This window comes from Colobus angolensis, unplaced genomic scaffold (assembly GCF_000951035.1).
Source record: "Colobus angolensis palliatus isolate OR3802 unplaced genomic scaffold, Cang.pa_1.0 Scaffold10, whole genome shotgun sequence".
Classification (NCBI taxonomy): domain Eukaryota; kingdom Metazoa; phylum Chordata; class Mammalia; order Primates; family Cercopithecidae; genus Colobus; species Colobus angolensis.
This window is the reverse complement of record NW_012110919.1, coordinates 22,045,119-22,066,743: the sequence shown is the minus strand read 5'-3', so window position 1 is coordinate 22,066,743 and position 21,625 is coordinate 22,045,119. Positions and strand designations below refer to the sequence as shown.

At 43.6% G+C, this 21,625-nt stretch overlaps 1 protein-coding gene across 1 annotated transcript in view; it reads right to left on the bottom strand.

Moving 5' to 3' along the window:
• The window catches only part of TCTN1 (tectonic family member 1), a 37,500-nt gene that overhangs the window by 3,420 nt on the left and 12,455 nt on the right, over nucleotides 1-21,625 (bottom strand). Inside the window, exons 3-12 of the mRNA XM_011936503.1 lie at nucleotides 20,536-20,666; nucleotides 18,161-18,312; nucleotides 14,516-14,603; nucleotides 12,003-12,112; nucleotides 10,308-10,328; nucleotides 6,345-6,479; nucleotides 5,712-5,837; nucleotides 5,233-5,318; nucleotides 4,510-4,650; nucleotides 1,930-2,092 (exon numbers count right to left, since the gene is read on the bottom strand). Coding sequence (XP_011791893.1) covers nucleotides 1,930-2,092; nucleotides 4,510-4,650; nucleotides 5,233-5,318; nucleotides 5,712-5,837; nucleotides 6,345-6,479; nucleotides 10,308-10,328; nucleotides 12,003-12,112; nucleotides 14,516-14,603; nucleotides 18,161-18,312; nucleotides 20,536-20,666 — 1,153 coding nt within the window. The remainder of the gene's footprint in view (nucleotides 1-1,929; nucleotides 2,093-4,509; nucleotides 4,651-5,232; nucleotides 5,319-5,711; nucleotides 5,838-6,344; nucleotides 6,480-10,307; nucleotides 10,329-12,002; nucleotides 12,113-14,515; nucleotides 14,604-18,160; nucleotides 18,313-20,535; nucleotides 20,667-21,625) is intronic.

The following is a 21,625-nucleotide window of genomic DNA, read 5'->3' as shown; positions in this document are numbered from 1 at the left end:
TAGCCAGGATGGTCTCGATCTCCTGACCTCGTGATCCGCCCGTCTCGGCCTCCCAAAGTGCTGGGATTACAGGCTTGAGCCACCGCGCCCGGCCCATCCCCTTCTATTTCTAAAAAAGTCGACATCACCTGAAACTGTGGTAGTGCCGACATTCAACTGTGGACCCTTTAGGGCCATAACTGCTCTAACTTCATCTACCTGTTTACACCTGCCTCACAGACTTCAGGAAAGAAACTGGTGGGAGGGATGGAGGGGAAGAAATAATTATTAGCAGACAAATAAAACCTGATTGCATGTCATGTTAAAATGCTCTTAGGGGAAATTTAAGTGCCTTCTCATTTATCTAATTTCATCAACTGGCACTTAAGATGTGACATTTGGGTAACCAGGCAGTGTCAGTATGTTGTCAAAGACATCAACTCTTCATCTGCACCAGGAACGCTGCTGATGCCATGAAGGAGCTGAGCTGCCCATTTGGTTGGCTGCTTTGGGAGCCAGCTCTAAGGCCTCTGACCCAAGGGAAAAAGGGGCCGTGGGACTTCCAGGACTTTTTCCTGCCTTTGCAGTCTCTCCAGTTGGCAAATGTGGTAACTGTTGAAGCTGCAGGCTGGGTACGTGGGGACTCCATGGTACTATTCTACTTTTGTGTATGTATGTTTTCATTAAAAAAAAAAAGCTTTAAAATACATCTCTTCAGGACATGAAAGCCTCACAGGCCTGCTAAATTTGGTGGCTGCGAAAAAAGCACTGATGGAATTCCTTAGCTTGGAACTGCCTTTAAAAACCGTGCAGGCTGAACAATCCTCTTGAATATCCGGTTCTTAGGAGACGATGCAGCATGCAGCTGGTGGAAACTGAGTTTAGCAGGTGCTCGTGCCTGCCTCTACCTGGGTTGCCGGCAGAGTTGGTACAAAATCCACTGCTGCAGGCCCTCTGAGCATTCAGGATCAGCATAGACCCTGACAATGCTGTGTGTGCACTGCTGCCTCTCCTCCCAACCCGTATCTTCCCTTCTGAGGAGTAATAACTGCATGTCTTCAGCCATGGCCAAGAAGCCAGAAGCAATGTGCCTGGTTCTGGCGGGAGAGTTGAGCCAAGACTTCGCAGTGGAATGGAGTAATCCTGGGTCTCTGCTGGCCTCGGTGGGAGGGCGGATCAGAGAAGTGAGCAGTCCTCATCCCTGTTATGCCCATGCTAGAAATACTCGGAGCAGATAATGAGAGGTCTGAAGAAAGTGTGACAAGAACAAGCTGGGCAATTACAGGCTAAGATAGAGAGCACGCCTCCGGGCCAGGGCTGGCCCACACACTGACTGCTAAGACAAAAGAAAGAGGTGGGCAGAAGCATCACATGTGACCAGGAACCTATCTGTAGGATTGTCAACTTCCATTCAACTCTGTGAGGAACTGTGGCAGTGAAAACTCTCAGGTGTAGGCTGCCTAGGTAGACCACAGGACAATGGGTGGGATAGCCATGTGCACAGAAGGAAGTCTCAGTCTTTGATACAGGACTCAACATTTGTCTATCGTGTCATGAGATGCCTGGAGAGGGCTCGGGGGACACCAACAATCACAATGATGGTAGCAACAGGATGAGGATCACAGTGGTTCCCATTTATGGACCACTAGGCACCATGCCCAGGGCCACATAAATGTTACCTCACTTAACCCTCTCAATGCCCCGTGAAGCCACTCACCCACTATGACTAGCGTTACCATTTCACAGATGAAAACAGAGGCTCAAAGCCATAAAACTGCCAGCCAGAGACAACATTGCTAACAAGGGGCAAAAATCAGTATCCAAGATTCAGCCCATGCTCCCACTCAGAACCATCCTGTCTCCTTAACAGCTGGCTTCCCCGGCTGCCTTCATCACACCACCTGGAAGAGAGAGACCACTAGCATGGAACCTGTGCCTTCTCCCCTTTACCTTCCTGTTGAATGACTGGGTGATGAAGTGGATGGGCACCCAGTCCAGCACATCCTGGGCCTGCGAATTTCCAAAAGGGGCCACGTAATCTGGGAAGCCCTGGCCCCACAGCAGGTTCTTCACCTTCTGGGCTACGAGCCGACACGGAAGAGCTCCAGTCAGTCTTGGTGAAGGAAAAAGAAGTCAACTGAATGAGGCTGTTGTTCATCCACCAGCAGTTTTTCTTTATTTTCTTCTTCCTTTCCTTCCTTCCTTCCTTCCTTCCTTCCTTCCTTCCTTCCTTCCTTTATTTATTTATTTATTTATTTATGACAAGGTCTCACTCTGATGCCCAAGCTGGAGTGCAGTGGCGCCATCATAGCTCACTGTAGCCTCAAACTCTGGGTTCTTGCGACCCTCCCAGAGTGCTGGGACTACAGGAGTGAGCCACCACACCCAGCCCACCAGCAGTTTTTTGTTTTTTGATTTTTGTTTTTTGTTTTGTTTTGTTTTGTTTGAGATAGAATTTGCTCTGTCACCCAGGCTGGAGTACAGTGAGGCAATCTCAGCTCACTGCGACCTCCACCTCCTGGGTTCAAGTGATTCTCCTGCCTCAGCCTCCTGAGTAGCTGGGACTACAGGCACCCACCACCATGTCTGGCTAATTTTTTTGTATTTTTAGTAGTGACAGGGTTTCACCATGTTGGCCAAGCTGGTCTCGAACTCCTGACCACAGGTGGTCTGCCCACATTGGCCTCCCGAAGTGCTGGGATTACAGGTGTGAGCCACCACTCCCAGCCCCACCAGCAGTTTCATTCCTTCCCAGTTTCATTATCTTCTCACTCTCCAAATGGGGGATTATCTGACAGAAGCTAAAGCATCTCTAACTTTGCAAAATCTTGACCTGCGAGATGATGAGTCTAAAACAATGTTTCCCAAACTGTGTTCCACTGAAGCTCTGTACAAGAAGGGTTTCATGGCCAAAGTTGGGGAAGCATTGAACCTCCATGTCCCCATGTCCCTCCTGAGGCACATGTGTCTATTCAAGGTTCTGATGAGTAATATAGGAAGGAACCATTGTTTTAACTTTAATTTGGTGTTTCCCAAACTTATTGGACCATAGACCTACCCCTACTGATGTCTTGGGGAAACGTATTCCATGGAACCCTCTCCCTTTGAGAAATGCTGGTCTAAATGGATCAGAACTAATAATGTAAATGGTGGCTGGATGTAGTGGCTCACATCTGTAATCCCAACATATTGGGACGCTGAAGCAAGAAGAGCACTTGAGCCCAGGAGTTCAAGACCAGCCTGGGAAACATAGGGAGACCCCGTCTCTACTAAAATTTAAAAAATTAGCCAGGTGTGATGGCACTCGCATGTGGTCCCAGCTATTAGGAGGCTGAGGCAGGAGGATAGCTTGAGACTGCAGGCCGAGGCTGCAGTGACCCTGATCACGCCACTGCAGCCTGGGCAACAGGGTGAGACCCTGTCTCAAAAAATAATAAGTAAATGGTAAATATTGGTCTAAACAAAATAATGATCCAATGACCCTGGGAAGATGTGGGAAGTGTGTGGGTCATGAGGTAGGGGAAGAAGGGGAAAGAGCCAACCTTTGTGTTCCTTAATGGAAACTCAATAAAAAATTCATAAAACCAAAAAAATCAAGAAGTAGCAGGATATTTCAAGATTTCGGGGTAGATTTTGAAAAAAACAGCAACAAGAGTTGAAAGTGGTTGCCTCCAAGGTAGGGCAAATGAGGGTAAGAACTGTTTTTATAACAAGCCATGCAGCACTGTTTGATATTTTACATTATGTACATATTTGGTAAGATAAAAGCAGATTATATTCAGATGTCCTCTCCCTGGTTTTGATGTGCTGTGTATATTAAAATGCAGAAACATAGGAAATATTTTCAGGGGAAATATTTTTACTGTGAACTCAAATTCTAAACAACCTTAAAAATGAAACACACAGGCCAGGCACAGTGGCTCATACCTGTAATCCCAGCACTTTGGGAGGCCAAGGCAGGCAGATCACCTGAGGTCAGGAGTTCTAGACCAGCCTGGCCAACGTGGTGAAACCCCGTCTCTACTAAAAATACAAAATTTAGCCGGGCACGTTGGCATGTACTTGTAGTCCCAGCTACTCAGGAGGCTGAGGCAGGAGAATTGCTTGAACCTGGAGGCAGAGGTTGCAGTGAGTTGAGATTGCACCACTGGGTGACAGAGCGAGACTCCGTCTCAAAAAAAAAAAAAAAAAGCCAGGTGTGGTGGTGCATGCCTGTAGTCCCAACTACTTGGGAGACTGAGGCGGGATCCCTTGAGCCCAGGAGGTCAGGGCTGCAGTGAGCTATAATGGCGCCACTGTACTCCAGCCTAGGAGACAGAGTGAGACCCCATCTCTTAAAAAAAGAAACACACAAAGCCTTGAAATTTTTGCTTTGCCATATTTAATAACAAAAATGATTGTAACAGTTTTGCTACTATTCATGCATGATGATATATGTGGCTTTCATATGAGCTCATAAAATGGGGAAAAGTGAGAATGCTTTGTTTTCTGATCAACACAAGTTCAAATAGAAACAAGTGACTCTTTTACCTTAGTTTACAGCCAGATTGCATAGTGTAACCAAATAATACTGGGGTCCGGACCCCCTCCAGTGCTAAGCAGTCTTGCTCAGCTGTGCTATGGAGAATAGTAAACTGTCTGTATCTGTTCGTGGTCTGAATAATCCCAGACATTCACAGACAGTTAAGGGACAACTGCCTAGTGGTAGAGCAGCCTGATTCTCAGGTAAGAAGACAGTGTCACTGTGTGACATGAGGGAGACCCAAATACACTTTTTCTGGGCCTCTCTGATTTTGACAGCTATTTCCCAGGAGTGGGCAAAAAAGTAGTTCTATTTTCCTTAGTAAGTGGATTCTCAGAAGAAAAATTATCAGAAACTGGCCCTTCAAAATTGTTTAAATGTGAAATTAAAAACGTTTAAATGTCAACTTTTCTCTCTTAAGATTTTCGTTGTAAAACACTGACTTATTGTGGCTTAATGGCAGGCTGGAAAAAAAAAAAAGGAGATTTAAAAAAAAAAAAACCTGACATTTTCCAGGACGTGCTGTCTCACCCCCAACTGCCAGTCTCCCCCCAGCCCACCTGCTGTGTAGCCAGACTGGCCGCCCACCAGAGCTGCCTGCAGGAAGCTCGGCCTGGACTGCTCTCTCCTTCCTGCAAGCAGCCCAGGGGAGCCTCGGCGATAAAAAGCAGTGCAGCCCACGCACATGGAGACAGGAATAAATCCACCCTCTACAGAACCAAAAAGGATATCCCTTATGAGGCTGGAATCCAGCAGCTAACGGGAGCCCCACGACATAACCAGGGTTTCCACTGAGAGGGACTGGCTTGGTATTTTCCTGAAAGACAGTGTAGAAATGCCCCCAAATAATTCTCATTTTAATAAGGAAATGGCAGGGAGAAAAATGCTTCTTTCATAATAAAATCTAGAATTAACAACCAATAAAATAATTTCTCCCTCCCTACTCAGAACTATAAATACATCTGCCAGGTGTAGGAGTACATCATACTGTAAAAGAACAAGCTAACGTGGAAAGGAATCTTTTCCCAAAAGGAAAAAAGATACAAGGAGAATGCTTGATTTCATTACAGATGCCACAGGCTACACAAAGCCCTCTGTTCACTACAAAGGCTTGGATGTAATACTTAGAAATTCAGTTTTATCCACTAAGAAGTCATTATTTCTTTTTAACTTGGCAATTAAATACTTATGCCAAATTGATCAACCTTACCTGAAGAAAATAAATTTCAAACTTTTGCTGCAGTGGGACCACTACACTGCTAACTGTCCCCAGAAGGAATGACAGATCAGCTTTGGTGACTTCACCTCTATCTGTGTATGTGAGGCTGTACTTTACCTAAAAAAAAAAAATGATACTCCTAATATACCTGTTCCATTACATTTCAGAAGCTGTATGAATAACTGAAAATACCCACAGATAGCAAATCTTTCCTCATTTCTCCATGTGTTAAAGCCTTGCTCTGCTGTCCAGTTGGATTACGAGAGGTGTTCCCTCAGCACCACCCCTAGCAGACAAGGTCATCTGAGCCACTCTGCCCAATTACAGAAGTTCCACATAAGCTGGTCCAAGCAGAATGTAATAAGCCTATCTCTGCAGAGGAAACATGTTAAAACAAAAACAGAACAACAAAAATATTTTGATGTATTCCAGCAAGTCATTAGGTTTGTGGAGACAAGAGGTGTCCTTTGATGAGACAGCAGAAAGGCAAGCAGGCAGCCGAGCCAGGTAAAGCCACACCACAGGCTAGGACAAAGCATCCTCGGAGGGCATCCAGTTACCCCAGCACGACAGGAGGCTTAAGTCTGCCACAGACAAGCTCTCAAAGCCAAATTCAGCACCTACCTCAAGAACAACATTCATGCAAAGGTGAAAGTGTCCAGCATTGACGAGAGCCGGCTGTAGCACATCAGTGTCTTCCCGTCGGGTGAGCGTTTTATTTAGAGACTGAATGATGACGGACTGAACAGTGATAGGGACCTGCAGAGTGAAGACCTGGAGTGTTGAAGACGCTCTACCCAGGGAGGATGGGCTAAAATAACAACCAACTGGAAAGAAACCTCCCCTGATATATGGCCAAGTAGGGGGAAGCATGCTACACAATGTGTGTATACTATGATCCACATTTGCAAAAGTAATAAACATATATACATTCCCAAAGAAAATACTTGAGAGGATATAACCAAAACTTTAAAAGTAGTTACCTCTAATAACATAGTTTACACAAAAACTTGTACACAAATGTTCACAGCTGCACTATCATAATAGCTAAAACCAAAAACCACCTAAATGTCCATCAACTGATGAATGGATAAATACAAAGTCTAGCCTTACAAAGGAATATGACTCATCCTTAAAAGTAGTACTAATACATGCCACAGTACAGATGAATCTTGAAAACATGCTAAGTCATAAAAGCCAGACACGAAAGGCCACACTTCTAATTCCATTTATACGGAATGTCCAACTGGCAAACCCATAGAGATGAAAACTAGATCGGTGGTTGCCAGGCGCTGGGGGACAGAGCTGGGGAAGAATGAGGAGTGACTGCTAATACAGGGCTCCTTTTTGGGGTGATGGAAATGTTCCGGAATTAGTGGTAATGGTTGCACAACCTGTGACTATACTAAAAGCCACAGAATTGTATACTTTAAAATGGTGAGTTTTATGGTATGTGAATTATATCTCAAATACATACACACAAAACTCCATCACAGTGTCAAGCGCACATATATATCCTCACCTCCAAAACACAACTCCTACACACTCCATACCCACACATGCACATTCACACACAGTCCCAGGATACATATCCTTAAGCCCCCACACACCCCCGAATACTCATTTGACCCAATTTATACACAACTTCTACACAAATGCAAGTGCACACACACATAAACACACACACACACACACACAGTGGTTTCTCTGGGTGGTAGGATTATGAGCAATAGAAAACAGACACAGACAAACGTTTTCAGCAACACCAGGAAGCCCTGCTTATCCCAGTGCTATTAAAGGACATTTTGCATTCATGGCCACCGCCAGCAGACTAGCAAGGCATCAAGCCATCCTCTAAAGGTAGCTGGGCCTCCTCATACTATGGGATGAATCTGTCATTTGCTCTAAACTTCAATTCTTGGAAACCACTGTTGAGGAAGGAGCCTCATGTATCTATTAATAGTTGTTTATACCACTTTGAACTTAACCATGCACCATGCTGTTTATAATTCAAAATGACCAAGTATTTAAGCAGTCATTTTAGAGATAAATACGCAGTCCTTATGTGTCTGCTCCCATGACCAAGAAGACCTGCGAATCAAAACCTCTCGTAGAAGAAAGTGACATGACTCAGTAACAAAGATGTGAGCTGTCATGTGACGAGAATGGCAGAAGGGCAATGCCAGTCACTGCAAAGCCCTCTGCATAACCCGCACCAAAGGGTTTCAGCATGGAGGGGATCCTAGGCTGCGATTCAATTAGCTCTTGTTTAACATAAGGACAACCTGGGTTCCTTACTCTGAGCACAGTGGCCCCTGATTCAGCAATGGCATCGGGTTCCAAGAAAGAGCATAGCCTGCCATACCAGCCTCTGCTGAAGCCACTTCCATGGTGTGTCCGTGGAATTGGCAAAAACCAAAGGATTCAATATCAATGAGCTTTGGAGAGTCCTGGTGTCAATGGCAGGAGCTGCCCTCATCTCAGCAGCTCACTCAACAGTCATGAGAAGGAAACGGTAGGGCCGTGCTGATTTCCTTGATTCCTCTTCTACCACATACCATTCCCAAACCACACACTGGTAAAGAACTCCAGCATACTCAATGAAACTACAGGGCTACCCTGGAATCATTTACTGATGGCTCCACAGATAGTGTCAATGATTCCAGGCAATCATAACAGTCTTCACTTAGTGGGGAGATTAGACCCAATTTTTATACTCCTGATCCTCTAACCTTAAAATCTGCTTAAGAAAATTTTAAACAAATTCCTGCTATTAGTTTACATGCTCGTCCTTTAGAGCACAACCTTTGGTGTCACACAGACCTAAGCTGGAAGTCCCAGTCTGCTGGGTGTGTGTAGCCTGTCACGTGGGCTCACAGAGTAGAGCTGGCCCAGTGTGGTGGTAAAGTATAAGGTCCCTGGGGCCAGACCACCTAGATCCTTGTCCCAGCTCTGCCACTTCCCAGCTGTGCAGCCATGGGCAAGCTCATTCATCTCCCTGTGACTCATCTGCCAGAGACTGACAGTAACTGAACCTACCTCCTAGGACAGCCAAAAGGATTCAAAGATGTTGGACATGTACAGCACTTAGAATGGTGCCTGGCATCTGCTTCAAGCCTCCCAGTAACATCCATCACATTCCTCATAATAGGTCTTTCCACATTGACTGGACCCACCTCCTTCCTAGTCATTCATCACTAAAAACATAACTCATTAAGTGCCCAGAACATACCGGACGCTGCATTAGAAATACGGATATATCATGAACAAGGCTGATAGGGCTGCTGCCCCCCAGACCATTCCAGTTTTAAGTGGTAGAATCCAAGCACTCTCTAGGGATTGGAGGGAGGTGAGAGCTAGCCCATTGCATGACTTTCACACTGCATTCCCGGGAACCCTAGCGTTCTTCACTGGAACCAAAGAGGAAAGAGAAGGAGACTGGGCAGGTGGAGGGCTTCAGGTCCCATCCCTGTTCCAACCAGCACAGCTCCACATTCAGTCTGTGTTATGCTCTAGGGAGGGTTCCGCTTCAGACTGCATTTAAGAAAGGATATCTATAACTAAAACAAGTTTGAAAATACAAGTAACATCCAGTAACATCTATCATTCCTCATAATAGGTCTTTCCATCCTTCACAGAAGACGGGATCCAGCCCCACACACCATTGTGTGAGACCCAAAGTCACGTGGCTATTTCCTTTCAAACATCTCCTTCAAACACGTTTGTGTGCAGAGCATCAGTGAAGTCAATCACAGCCAGTGCATCCGCGTCCCATGCGCAGATGCCACACCAGCACCTCATGTGCTTCTCCCACTTGACCCTGCATCACGTCTCTGCACAGATGCTTACCATCCACTCAACAAAGGGAGAACTCAGTGTCAGTAAGACAAGAAAATAATGGCAAAGCTGAGGTTTGAACCTAGGCTGGCCAGTTCCATAGGCTGGGAAACTAGGACAAAGCCACCAACTCAGGCCTCCATGGGGACTGTGTTCACAGCCAGGCCTAGGCTACAGACCCTAGAATAAGGGGTGAGGGATCCACATTCCTTTGACATAGCCATGAAGAGACCCTGGCATCCTGACCACAACCAAGCAGAACCCTGGGCTGGGGCGATAAGGTTTTGAAAAGAACCCACCCTCAAATAAAGCCCTGAAGGTACACTGTGGGGCACGCCTCCCACATGGTGTGGACAACTACTGGCCAAAGTGCTTACAGCTTCTGCCCTGGACAGGCAGCATCCTGGGAGCTGGAGAGCTTTCTCAACAAGAGACCAAGAAGAGAACAAGGGACAGCCTGAATGTCCAGAATCTGTCAATCACACCCACTGCTGGTCACGACAGTGGTGTCACTGAACCGTGGAAGAGTACAAAAACCACAACAACGGAGGCAGCTAGAAAGCCCAGAAGTGTTACTCCCACTAAGGAGTTTCCCTATTGCACTTCTGCTTGCTTTTTGGCAAATATATTTGCTATTGACAACAAGGTCCCCTTCTAACTGTAACTATATTCATTTAAAAGGGCTCAGAAATAAGACAGAGTATTATAAACTATCCTACTTTCCCTTACAAAAAAAAAAAATACTCTTACCTTTGTTCTTGAATCAGGTGCCTAGATAAAAAGAAACCACAAAAAATTGTGTTAAGTACAACAAAAAGAAGCATTTTCATTGCTTTTTCAGATCTTGAGTTGAAGAGTATATTCATCTTATTAAAGGTTTCACAAAGAAGAAAACAGAATTTCCTTGATCAAGACTTCCCTTCTCCATCTGTTTCAATCTACATCCTAATCAAAGAGGTCATGTTGCATTTTCCTTCTATCTTCATTTCCTCCAGGTGGAAGCTCACTGAGCTAGTCTCAGGAAGGTTCCATGCTCCAGGGTCATTATCGTGTATTTCCACATGGTCTCACGGCTGTAAGCCCTGTGAGAAGCACAGTTCTTGCACTCCTGGTCACTCTCACTGCACCTGTCCTTGCTGGAAGGCCACCATTCCTTGCCCAGGCGATTTCCACATCCTAACTAGTCTTCCTGCCTCTGGCCCAAGCCTCCTCAATGACAAGCCCTTGCCTCCCCAGTAGAGCCACAGCTCTGTTTCTGAAAGGCCCACTGGGAAATGTGGGGAGGGAGACAAATACACCTGTTTGGAGAGACTGTGCTGAAAGAGAACTGTACCTGGATGCCCAAGGAATTACTTCAAGACAACTGTGAGCTCAAGCTAACTAGAAGAATTCACAAGCCTAGATGGCTGACTTACACAAGAGAGGGAGAGAGAAAATGAGAGGAGAGGGAAAGGTTAAACTTGATCCTAAAAACTGAAGTCCAGATAAATAATGGTGCCATGAACCACCCTACCCCCGTACCCCTCATAAAAAGGAAATTGGGAAGGGACCCCTTTGACAATAATCATATGTTTCTGGCAGGGGGGTTATTTTGTTTTGTTAGAGACCAGGTCTCACTCTGTCACCTAGGCTGGAGTGTGATCATAGCTCACTACAACCTTAGCTCACTGCAACCTCAGCCTCTTGGGCTCAAGTGATCCTCCTGTCTTAGCCTCCTGAGTAGCTGGGACGACAGGTGTGCACAAACATGCCACACTAGTTTTTTTATTCTTTGTAAGGCAGGGTCTCACTATGTTGCCCAGGCTGGTTCTTGAACTCTTACCCTCAAGTGATCCTCCTGCCTCAGCCTATCATATGGTTTTTAATCATTGAAAAAAGTCTTCTTGCCTTGCCACCCTCCATCTTATCTGTCATGTGGGCCAGTGGCCTCACTCATTTCTTCAGTTTAGGGTTCAGACACTGCAACCAGAGAGAAGGGGCCCCTTCACCACCGTGCCCTCTTCTCCCATTTCCTGTTCTTTCCTGACTGCCTGTGTCATCTGCCAACCAGAAAGCGGATTTCCTCTTATTTTCTGGCCTGTTTCTGAGAGAGAGTCCTTTTTGGGGCTAATAAGATTATTTCTGTCACAGACATGAAGATGTTTTTATGATTTCTAAAGTTTTTAGTTATTAGTAAAGATTTGTTTTTATTCAAGAGACAGGTATTGGTTACCATCAAAATGAATGAAAGAAAAAAATCAACAAAAGCAAAATATGAGCTAACTATATAAAAATAAAAATTATTTAAAGGATTATTTCAATAATCACTGATACAAAAGTACTGGAGAAATTGAAACTTGAGTGTCAATCATGTACTGAAATTATTCTGTATTTGTCATATTTTAAAAGGGCAGAAAGAACAGAAACATACCTAATGAGTAAGTTCCACTTCAAAACAATTCTTACCCTCAGAATTTCCGGGCTGCTGTAAAAATCCATGCTGAGGGCTTCAATTTCTTCACACTGTTCTAAATTTATTTTTCTGGTGCACCTAACAGCCTGGTTCACCAGAAATGCTGGAAATCATTAACATTCCCAAGGAAAAAAAATACAAAAGAGAAGAAATTTTTCAATTTCCCAGTGGCAACTAAAAAATTGCAATCTAGGTAAAACTGTAAAATAAGTTACAACACAGATATACAATTTTTTTTATTTTTTTTTTTTTAGTAGAGACAGGGTTTCACCATGTTGCCCAGGCTAGTCTCAAACTCCTGACCTCAAGTGATCCTCTCGCCTCGGCCTCCCAAAGCGCTGGGATTACAGGTGTGAACCTGTGCGCCTGGCCTACAATATTTTAAAGAGGGTTTTAAATTATTTTTCAAATAGGTAATACATTCATGAGATTGTATTCAAAATTCAAAAAGCACAAAAAGATAATAAGTAAAGCCCCCTCCCATTCCTGTCTTGCCCCCCACCTCCCACCAGTCCCCTTCTCCAGAGGCAACTGGCAAGAGGCTTCTTGTGTATCTTTCGAGAAATATTCTATGGAAAAAAAGCAAATATGTGTGTAAAAAACATACATATATTGTTATTATTCTTTCCCCTTTTGGAAACAAATGTACAATATATACACTATTCTGCCCCTCATTTTGTTCACTGAACAATATATCTTAGAGATTGGCCTGTCTTTACATGAAGCAGCTCTTCCTTTCTTGGGGATAATTAGTATTATATTATAGATGTGACATAATTATTGTACCAGTTCCCTATTAATGAACATTTAAGTTGTCTCCATCCTTGCTATCACCGACAATGCTGCAATCTATTATTTTGCATGTTGGCCAGCATTTCTGTAGGATCAACTCCTGGAAGTAGAACAGCTGGGTTGAAGAGCACATTTATTGGTAATCTGGATACAAACTGCTAAGTTGCCCTTCACCAAGGTTGTACCAATTTAGTCTTATCAGCTATGTAGGTGAGTGCCTATTTCCCCACAGCTTCAGTTTTTTTGAGTTTTGCCAATCTGACAGGGGAAAATGGTATCTCAGTTTGGTTTTTAGGTTTTGTTGCAGTGGGGGAGTTGTTTTTGATTTTGTTTTCTTTTTTTTTTTTTTCTTTGAGACAGGGTCTCGTTCTGTCACCTAGGATGGAGTGCAGTGGTGCAATTTCAGCTCACTGCAACCTCCACCTCCCTGGCTCAAGCAATCTTCCTACCTCAGCCTCCTGAGTAGCTGGAACTACAGATGTGCATCACTATGTCTGGCCTGATTTTTGTAATTTTTATAAAGACAGGGTTTCGCTATGTTGCCCAGGCTCAAACTTCTAATCTCAAGCAATCTGCCCACCTCAGCCTTGCAAAGTGCTGTGATTAGAGGCATTAACAGCTGCACCCAGCCTTTGGTTTGGTTTTAATTTACACTGTTCTTGGTGTGTGCAAGATTGTCTTTTCAGCAGAATACATTTTCCTATCGTTCATTACTTAGCTTCTTCATTGCGAGGCCCCTTGGGGATGGCAGAGCCAAGCCTGCTGCCTTCCACTGCCTAGGGAGCCACTCAGCAAACTCCTGGAGGCTCCTGAATGGAGGAGAGCATAGGGGAGCACAGGCTGCAGGCCAACTGCATCCCTGCTCCACCAGCACCTGAATGAGCCTGAATAAGAAACTGCACATCTCTGTTTCCTGCTCTAAAAAATGGAGATACTGGCCGGGTGCGGTGGCTCACACCTGTAATCCCAGCACTTTGGGAGGCTGAGGCGGGCAGATCACAAGGTCAGGAGATTGAGACCATCCCGGCTAACATGGTGAAACCCTGTCTCTACCAAAAATACACAAAAAAATTAGCTGGACGTAGTGGCGGGCACCTGTAGTCCCAGGTACTCGGGAGGCTGAGGCAGGAGAATGGCATGAACCCAGGAGGCCTGAAGTGAACCAAGATGGTGTCACTGCACTCCAGCCTGCGTGAGAGCGAGACTGTCTAAAAAAAAAAAAAAAAAAAAAACAGAAAAACAAACAAAAAAAACTGGAGATACTAACCTTAAGGGATTACAGAGAGAATTAAAGGGAAAACACATGCAAGCACTTAACATAATACCCAGCACAAATAAGTGCTTAATAATTGTTAGCTGTTGATATGCTTTAGAACTTTCCAACAACTGGAAGTAAACAATGGAGTGAGCTGTTTTCAGGTAGTCAGTTCCCCATCCCTACAAGTGCTCAAGCAGTGGCTGCACGTGGTAGAAAAGACTGGCCCTGAGTGGGAAATTGAACTACATGACCTTTGAGGCCTCTTTAACCCGGAGATTCTGTTTCTAGTCACAAGGCCTGTTTAATTATGACTACTACAAATGTAAGGTATTAAGTTGGTGCAAAAATAATTGCGATTTTGGTCATGACTTTTAATGGCAAAAACCACAACTACTTTTCCACCAACCTAATAACAACAGCAAATGTCTAAGAAAAGAAGAATGGCCACTTTCTTACCTGCAGGGTTATTATCAGTGCACAGAGATGATGTCAGGGAGGAAGGAAATCTCAGAAACGAATCTGAAGTCTGCAGAGGAACCCCATACTGCAAACACAACAACCAACAGTAATTATGGTGTAATTAAGGTATTCATTCAACTATTCATTCAACACTTTACTGGGCACCTACAAGCAGCACCGCAGGCATCAGGGACACAGTGATGAGCAAAAAACAGATGTGGTCCTTGCCCTCAAGAAGCTCACATTTAGTTGTGTCGCCATTTTTTAAAGGATGTGTGTTTGTGTGTGTTTATGTTACTGTATTTGTAGGCTTCTTAGTCATGGAATTCCTCTGGAAGGGTACATGAGACACTGACATAACAGTTTGCCTCTGCAGACAGGAACTAAGTGGCTGGACACAGGGGTGAGAGAATTATTTCTCACTAGCATTAATTATTTAAATAACATATACAGTATACATTAAAATAAAAATCAATTTTTTATGAATCAATTTTATGAAAGAATGCCTTCTTTCCCAAAACCAAACCCCACAAAATTATTTCCCAATCTTCAAAACCCAGATTAATAGCTATTAGGTTTATAGCCAATTTGCAAGTTTATCCAAATGCTTTAGTGCCAGCAGGAATATGGGAAACAAGTCCTTCCACTCACTGGAGCTGGGAGTGTAGAGCACTGCAATTTTTCTGGAGGGCAATCTGGTATCAATATTTACATTTTCCATTCATTTTACCAAACTAACTCATTTATAGGAATGTATCCTAAGGATTTAATCAGTGAAGTGTACAAAAATGTATGCATATATGAGAATATTCATTGTGGATAAAAGCAAAAACTGGAAACATGTCTGTTAAGAGTGGAACAGCTCAGATACATACACAGAAAAGAATATTTGGTTGCTTTTTTTTTCTGAGATGGAGTCTCGCTCTGTTGCCCAGGCTGGAGTGCAGTGGCATGATCTCAGCTCACAGCAACCTCCACTTCCTGGGTTCAAGTGATCCTCGTGCCTCAGCCTTCCAAGTCGCTGGAACTACAGGAACGCGCCACCATGCCCTGCTAATTTTTGTATTTTAGTAGACACGGGGTTTCACTATATCGTCCAGGCTGGTGTGGAACTCCTGACCTCAAGTGATTTGCCCGCCTCAGCCTCCCAAAGTGCTAGGATTATAGGCGTGAGCCACCGCGCCCAGAATATTTTGTAAACTGCAGCTCTTTGCTGGGTGCGGTGGCTCACGCCTGTAATCCCAGCACTTTGGGAGGCCGAGATGAGCGGATCACCTGAGGTCAGGAGTTCAAGACCAGCCTGGCCAACATGGTGAAACCCCGTCTCTACAAAAACACAAAAGTTAGCTGAAGACCAGCCTGGCCAACATGGTGAAACCCCGTCTCTACAAAAATACAAAAATTAGATGATCATGATGGTGGGTGCCTGCAATCCCAGCTACTTGGGAGGCTGAGGTGGGAGAATCGCTTGAACCTGAGAGGCGGAGGTTGCAGTGAGCCGAGATCACACCACTGCACTCCAGCCTGGGCAACAGAGCAAGCCTCTGTCTCAAAAAAAAAAAAAAAAAAAAGCAGCAGCAGCAGCTCTATCACTAGTTCTGACAAGTTACTTTCCTGTGCCTAAGTTTTTCTCATCAGGTAAATGGAGACAATGGTGCATCCCTCCCAGAGGGGTGCATGAAGTAATGCCTGAAAAGCTCTTCACAGTGCTAGAACATGGAAAATACTCAATGGTAAATTTTATATTGACATGGGAAGATGCACATGACTTACCACTGAAAAAGGAATTTTCTAGAACAACATGGATAGCTATAAATCCCACTTCTATACAACACCATATATACATTATAATAGACATATTTAAAAATCAGCAAGAATACACACCAATCTTTTCAAAGTGATTTGCAGTATGAATTTTAATGGATACAGGGATCTTTCAACTTTTACTTATATGCCTCTATACTTTGAACTTTTAGAACTAGTACATGTTGCTTTCATACTTTGCTTTTAAAAAAAGTTAAGGTTCCAAAAAAATTAAGGTTCATTCAAAGTTAATATGTGTCGCATTTAAAGATGTACTACTGAATAGACATAAAACAGCACACATCTTCCAAAATCTGTAAAACTAAATATAATTTTGAGAAGATGACCAGGCATCCAACCAATCTACTCCATGGTCTCAGCAACGTGCCTCAAGCATTTTGCTACATCTTTTAAGGTTGAGGAGAACAAAGAACTCTGAAGAGACAAAATACAAGTTTATCACAGAATAAACAACCTTAAATCCTCTATTCAGAATTCAAATATTCAGTTTTGTTTTATTTTTAGTATTATAAGTTCTGGGATACATGTGCAGAACGTGCAGGTTTGTTACATAGATATACACATGCCATGGTGGTTTGCTGCACCCATCAACCCATCATCTACATTAGGTATTTCTCCTAATGCTATCCCCTCCCCAAGCCCCCAACCCCCAACAGACCCCGGTGTGTGATGTTCCCCTCCCTGTGTCCATGTGTTTTCATTGTTCAACTCCCACTTATGAGTGAGAACATGCGGTGTGTTTTGTTTTCTGTTCCTGTGTTAGTCTGCTGAGAATGATGGTTTCCAGCTTCATCCATGTCCCTGCAAAGGACATGAACTCATCCTTTTTTATGGCTGTTTAGTATTCCATGTTGTATAAGTGCCACATTTTCTACATCCAGTCTATCATTGATGGGCATTTGGGTTGGTTCCAAGTCTTTGCTATTGTGAATAGTGCTGCAATAAACATACATGGGCATGTGTCTTTACAGAATGATTTTTGATCCTTTCAGTATATACTCAGTAATGGAATTGCTCGGTCAAATGGTATTTCTGGTTCGAGATCCTTGAGGAATCGCCACACTGTCTTCCACAATGGTTGAACTAATTTACACTCCCACCAACTGTAAAAGTGTTCCTATTTCTCCACATCCTCTCCAGCACCTATTGTTTCCTGACTTTTTAACAATCGTCATTCTAACTGGCGTGAGATGGTATCTCATTGTGGTTTTGATTTGCATTTCTCTAATGACCAGTGATGAGCTTTTTTTCATAGGTTTGTTGGCCGCATAAATGTCTTCTTTTGAAAAGTGTCTGTTCATATCCTTCACCCACTTTTTGATGGGGTTGTTTTTTCCTTGTAAATTTATTTAAGTTCCTTGTAGATTCTGGATATTAGCCCTTTGTCATATGGGTAGATTGCAAAAATTTTTCCCCATTCTGTAGGTCACCTGTTCACTCTGATGATAGTTTCTTTTGCTGTGCAGAAGCTCTTTAGTTTAATTAGATCCCATTTGTCAATTTTGGCTTTTGTTGCCATTGCTTTTGGTTGTTTTACTCATGAAGTCTTTGCTCATGCCTATGTCCTGAATGGTATTGCCTGGGTTTTCTTCTAGGGTTTGTATGGTTTTAGGTCTTACATTTAAGTCTTTAATCCATCTTCAAATATTCAGTTTTAATTTTCATGATCTTTGATTTGTAGGCATGAACATTAAGTTATTTAGTCTATAATATCAACTCTGTCTCAGGGAAGACAGTTTTGCTGGTAACCTGAAAATTAACTTACAAGGACAAGACATTTGTGATGGGATGAAAAGAATCAATCAAGTTCAGGCTCACCTTATATTTAGCAGTAGTAGGAATATCCAGTTTGGTTGTGAAGGAAATATCTGATTCAGCATTCAATGTAAAACCATCAGATGTTTTCATCAATGTATCAAAATTATTTTCATCAGGTACTTCTGGATTAATAAAGGATAATGCAGGCTTATCTGTTTTTAAAAAAAACAGTATTTTAAATCTGTATAAAATATATGTATAGTATGTATAAAGGTTTTGGAAACAGTTTTTAATAGCATTAAGGCTGATGTAAAAAACAAATAGCGTCTTGGCTGGGCGCACTGGCTCACACCTGTAATCTCAGCACTTTGGGAGGCCAAGGTGGGCAGATCGCCTGAGGTCAGGAGTTTGAGACCAGCCTGGCCAAATGGTGAAACCCTGTCTCTACTAAAAATACAAAGATTAGCCAGGCATGGTGGTGCACAACTGTAATTCCAGCTACTCAGGAGGCTGAGGCAGGAGAATCGCTGAAACCCGGGAGGCAGAGGTTGCAGTGAGCTGAGATGGCACCACTGTACTCCAGCCTGGGCGACAGAGCAAGACTCCATCTCAAAAAAAAAAAAGTGTCTTTTTCCATATTCACTTCTCCCAGGAATTTTTAAAGCTTATTCAATAAACAGGACCTCCGGACTCAGCCTGCTTCTTCTAATAATGGGGAAGTAATAGTTTCTAGCATCTACAAGTGAACAGCACAACAGAAGCCAATAATAATCTGTCTATTTCTCTAGCCCATGGACTGATGAGTCTGCTGTATCAACCTGTAAGGAGAAGCTCTCTCCGGATGGCTATGGGAATGAAAGAATCCGATTTCTACTCTCACACGGCCACTGTGAAAGTCCTGGAGAAAAATGTGCTGTGTACAGAAGAGAGAGAAGGGAGCAGGCTGGCATGTTCACTGAGCTGGTGTTACGACAGAGAACCTGAGTCACTGGCCAGTTATCACGTCAGACTACAAACCACACAGAGCATCTGTCTGTTCAATCACAAGAGAACAAAACCAAAATCTGTAAAGATATTCTGAAAATATGACAGAGTTTAACTGACAAATAAAAGCATAAATGTGTCTCTGATCTTTGATATCCTGATAACATTTTACATGCACTTGTACTTTGGATCTAGAAATATATTTGAGCTAAATGCTCAGATAAAAATAAAGATCCTGTTTTCATGCAAATATTCTTAGTAAAAATAAAAGAAAAAAAGGAAATAGAAACCACAGGTAATGTTCAAAGCTGAGCCTGATTTTCAACCATTAAACCAGGAGGAAATAAAGTTAAAAAAACACATGTATATATAGAAACCTAGATTCCTATGTATGTCTGCATATTATAAACACCTTTGAGATAACTATAAGGTTTCAAAAGACAACTACACAAGCATAATTACTTTTAAAGAAAATGTGCATGCCCACAGGTCTATAAAGTTACTTCCTATTACCTGTGAAATGGTCTCTAAAGAGATACACTATACATATAGCAAAACATAGAATAATTGCTTTAAATCTAACTGAGGGTTGGACAAGGCAGTTCACACCTGTAATCTCAGCATTTTGAGAGGTCGAGGCAGGAGAATCATTTAAGGACAGGAGTTTGAGACTAGCCTGGCCAACATGGTGAAACCCTGTCTCTACTGAAAATAAAAAATTAGCTGGGTGTGGTGGCGGGTGCCTGTAATCTCAGCTACTCGGGAGGCTGAGGCAGGAGAATCACTTGAACCCGGGAGGCAGAGGTTGCAGTGAGCTGAGATCGTGCCACTGCATTCCAGGCTGAGCGACAGACTAAGACTCTGTCTCAAAAAAAAAAAAAAAAGAGGCTGGACGCAGTGGCTCACGCCTGTAATCCCAGCACTTTGGGAGGCCGAGGCGGGCAGATCACCTGAGGTCAGGAGTTCGAGACCAGCCTGACCAACATGGAGAAACTCCAACTCTACTAAAAATACAAAACTGGCTGGGCATGGTGGTCCATGCCTGTAATCCCAGCTACTTGGGAGGCTGAGGCAAGAGACTTGCTTGAACCCAAGAGGCGGAGGTTGTGGTGAGTTGAGATCGAGCCGTTGTACTCCAGCCTGGGCAACAAGAGTGAAACTCCGTCTCAAAACAAACAAACAAACAAACAAAAACACAAAAATTAGCCAGGCGTGGTGGCAGGCGCCTGTAATCCCAGCTACTCAGTAGGCTGAGGCAGGAGAATCACTTGAATCTGGGAGGTAGAGGTTGCAGTGAGCTGAGATTGTGCTACTGCACTCTAGCCTAGATGACAGAGCAAGACTCTGTCTCAAAAAAAAATCATAATCATACAATAAATCTGAGACATTTTTCCATAACTTTGAGAAAAATTTCCAGAGTTTCACAAAACATATCAATGTCAAATACTTACAGTTTGTAATATGAATGCAGAAAATAGATGGATTAATCTGGTCAACAAGTTTAAATACTCTTTGAGGTGGGTTTGCTGTAAAATTCAATGAATAGATGACTGCTTTTTGACTACAAAACTGGCTGTCGCCCCTGAAAATTAAAAAAAAAAAAATACAAAGTTACAAGACATAAGCATACAATCTTAGCAAGATTATTTAAAAACCATCAGATGCTTGTACTATACTATGTTAACAGTTACATAGAGGATATTTATGAAAGCATGACATTAGAATTGAATCCGGCGGGGCACAGTGGCTCACACCTGTAATCCCAGCACTTTGGGAGGCCGAGGTGGGCGGATCACAAGATCAGGAGATTGAGACGAGCCTGGCCAAGATGGTAAAACCCCATCTCTACTAAAAATACAAAAATTAGCTGGGCATGGTGGCGTGTGCCTGTAATCCGAGTTACTAGGGAGGCTGAGGCACGAACATCGTTTGAACCGAAAGGGCGGAGGTTGCAGTGAGCCGAGATCATGCCACTGCACTCCAGCCTGGCAACACAGTGATACTCCATCTCAAAAAAAAAAAATTGGATCTTTTTTTTGAGATGAAGTCTCACTCTCCCAGGCTGGAGTGCAGTGGCACGATCTCAGCTCACTGCAAACTGCATCCCAGGTTCAAGTGATTCTCCTGCCTCAGCCTCCCAAGTAGTTGGGACTACAGGTGTGCACTGCCACGCCTGGCTGATTTTTGTATTTTCATTCGAGACAGGGTTTCACCATGTTGGCCAGGCTGGTCTCAAACTCCTTACCTCAGATGATCCACCCGCCTCGGCCTCCCAAAGTGCTGGGATTACAGGGATGAGTCACCACACCCGGCTGAATCCATTTTTATTTAGTTTATTCTGTGTTAAAATATTTTGCATTGGCTGGGCACGGTGGCTCACGCCTGTAATCCCAGCACTTTGGGAGGCCGAGGCAGGCAGATCACGAGGTGAGGGGATCGAGACTAGCCTGGCAAACACAGTGAAACCCCATCTCCATTAAAAATACAAAAAATTGGCCGGGCACGGTGGCTCAAGCCTGTAATCCCAGCACTTTGGGAGGC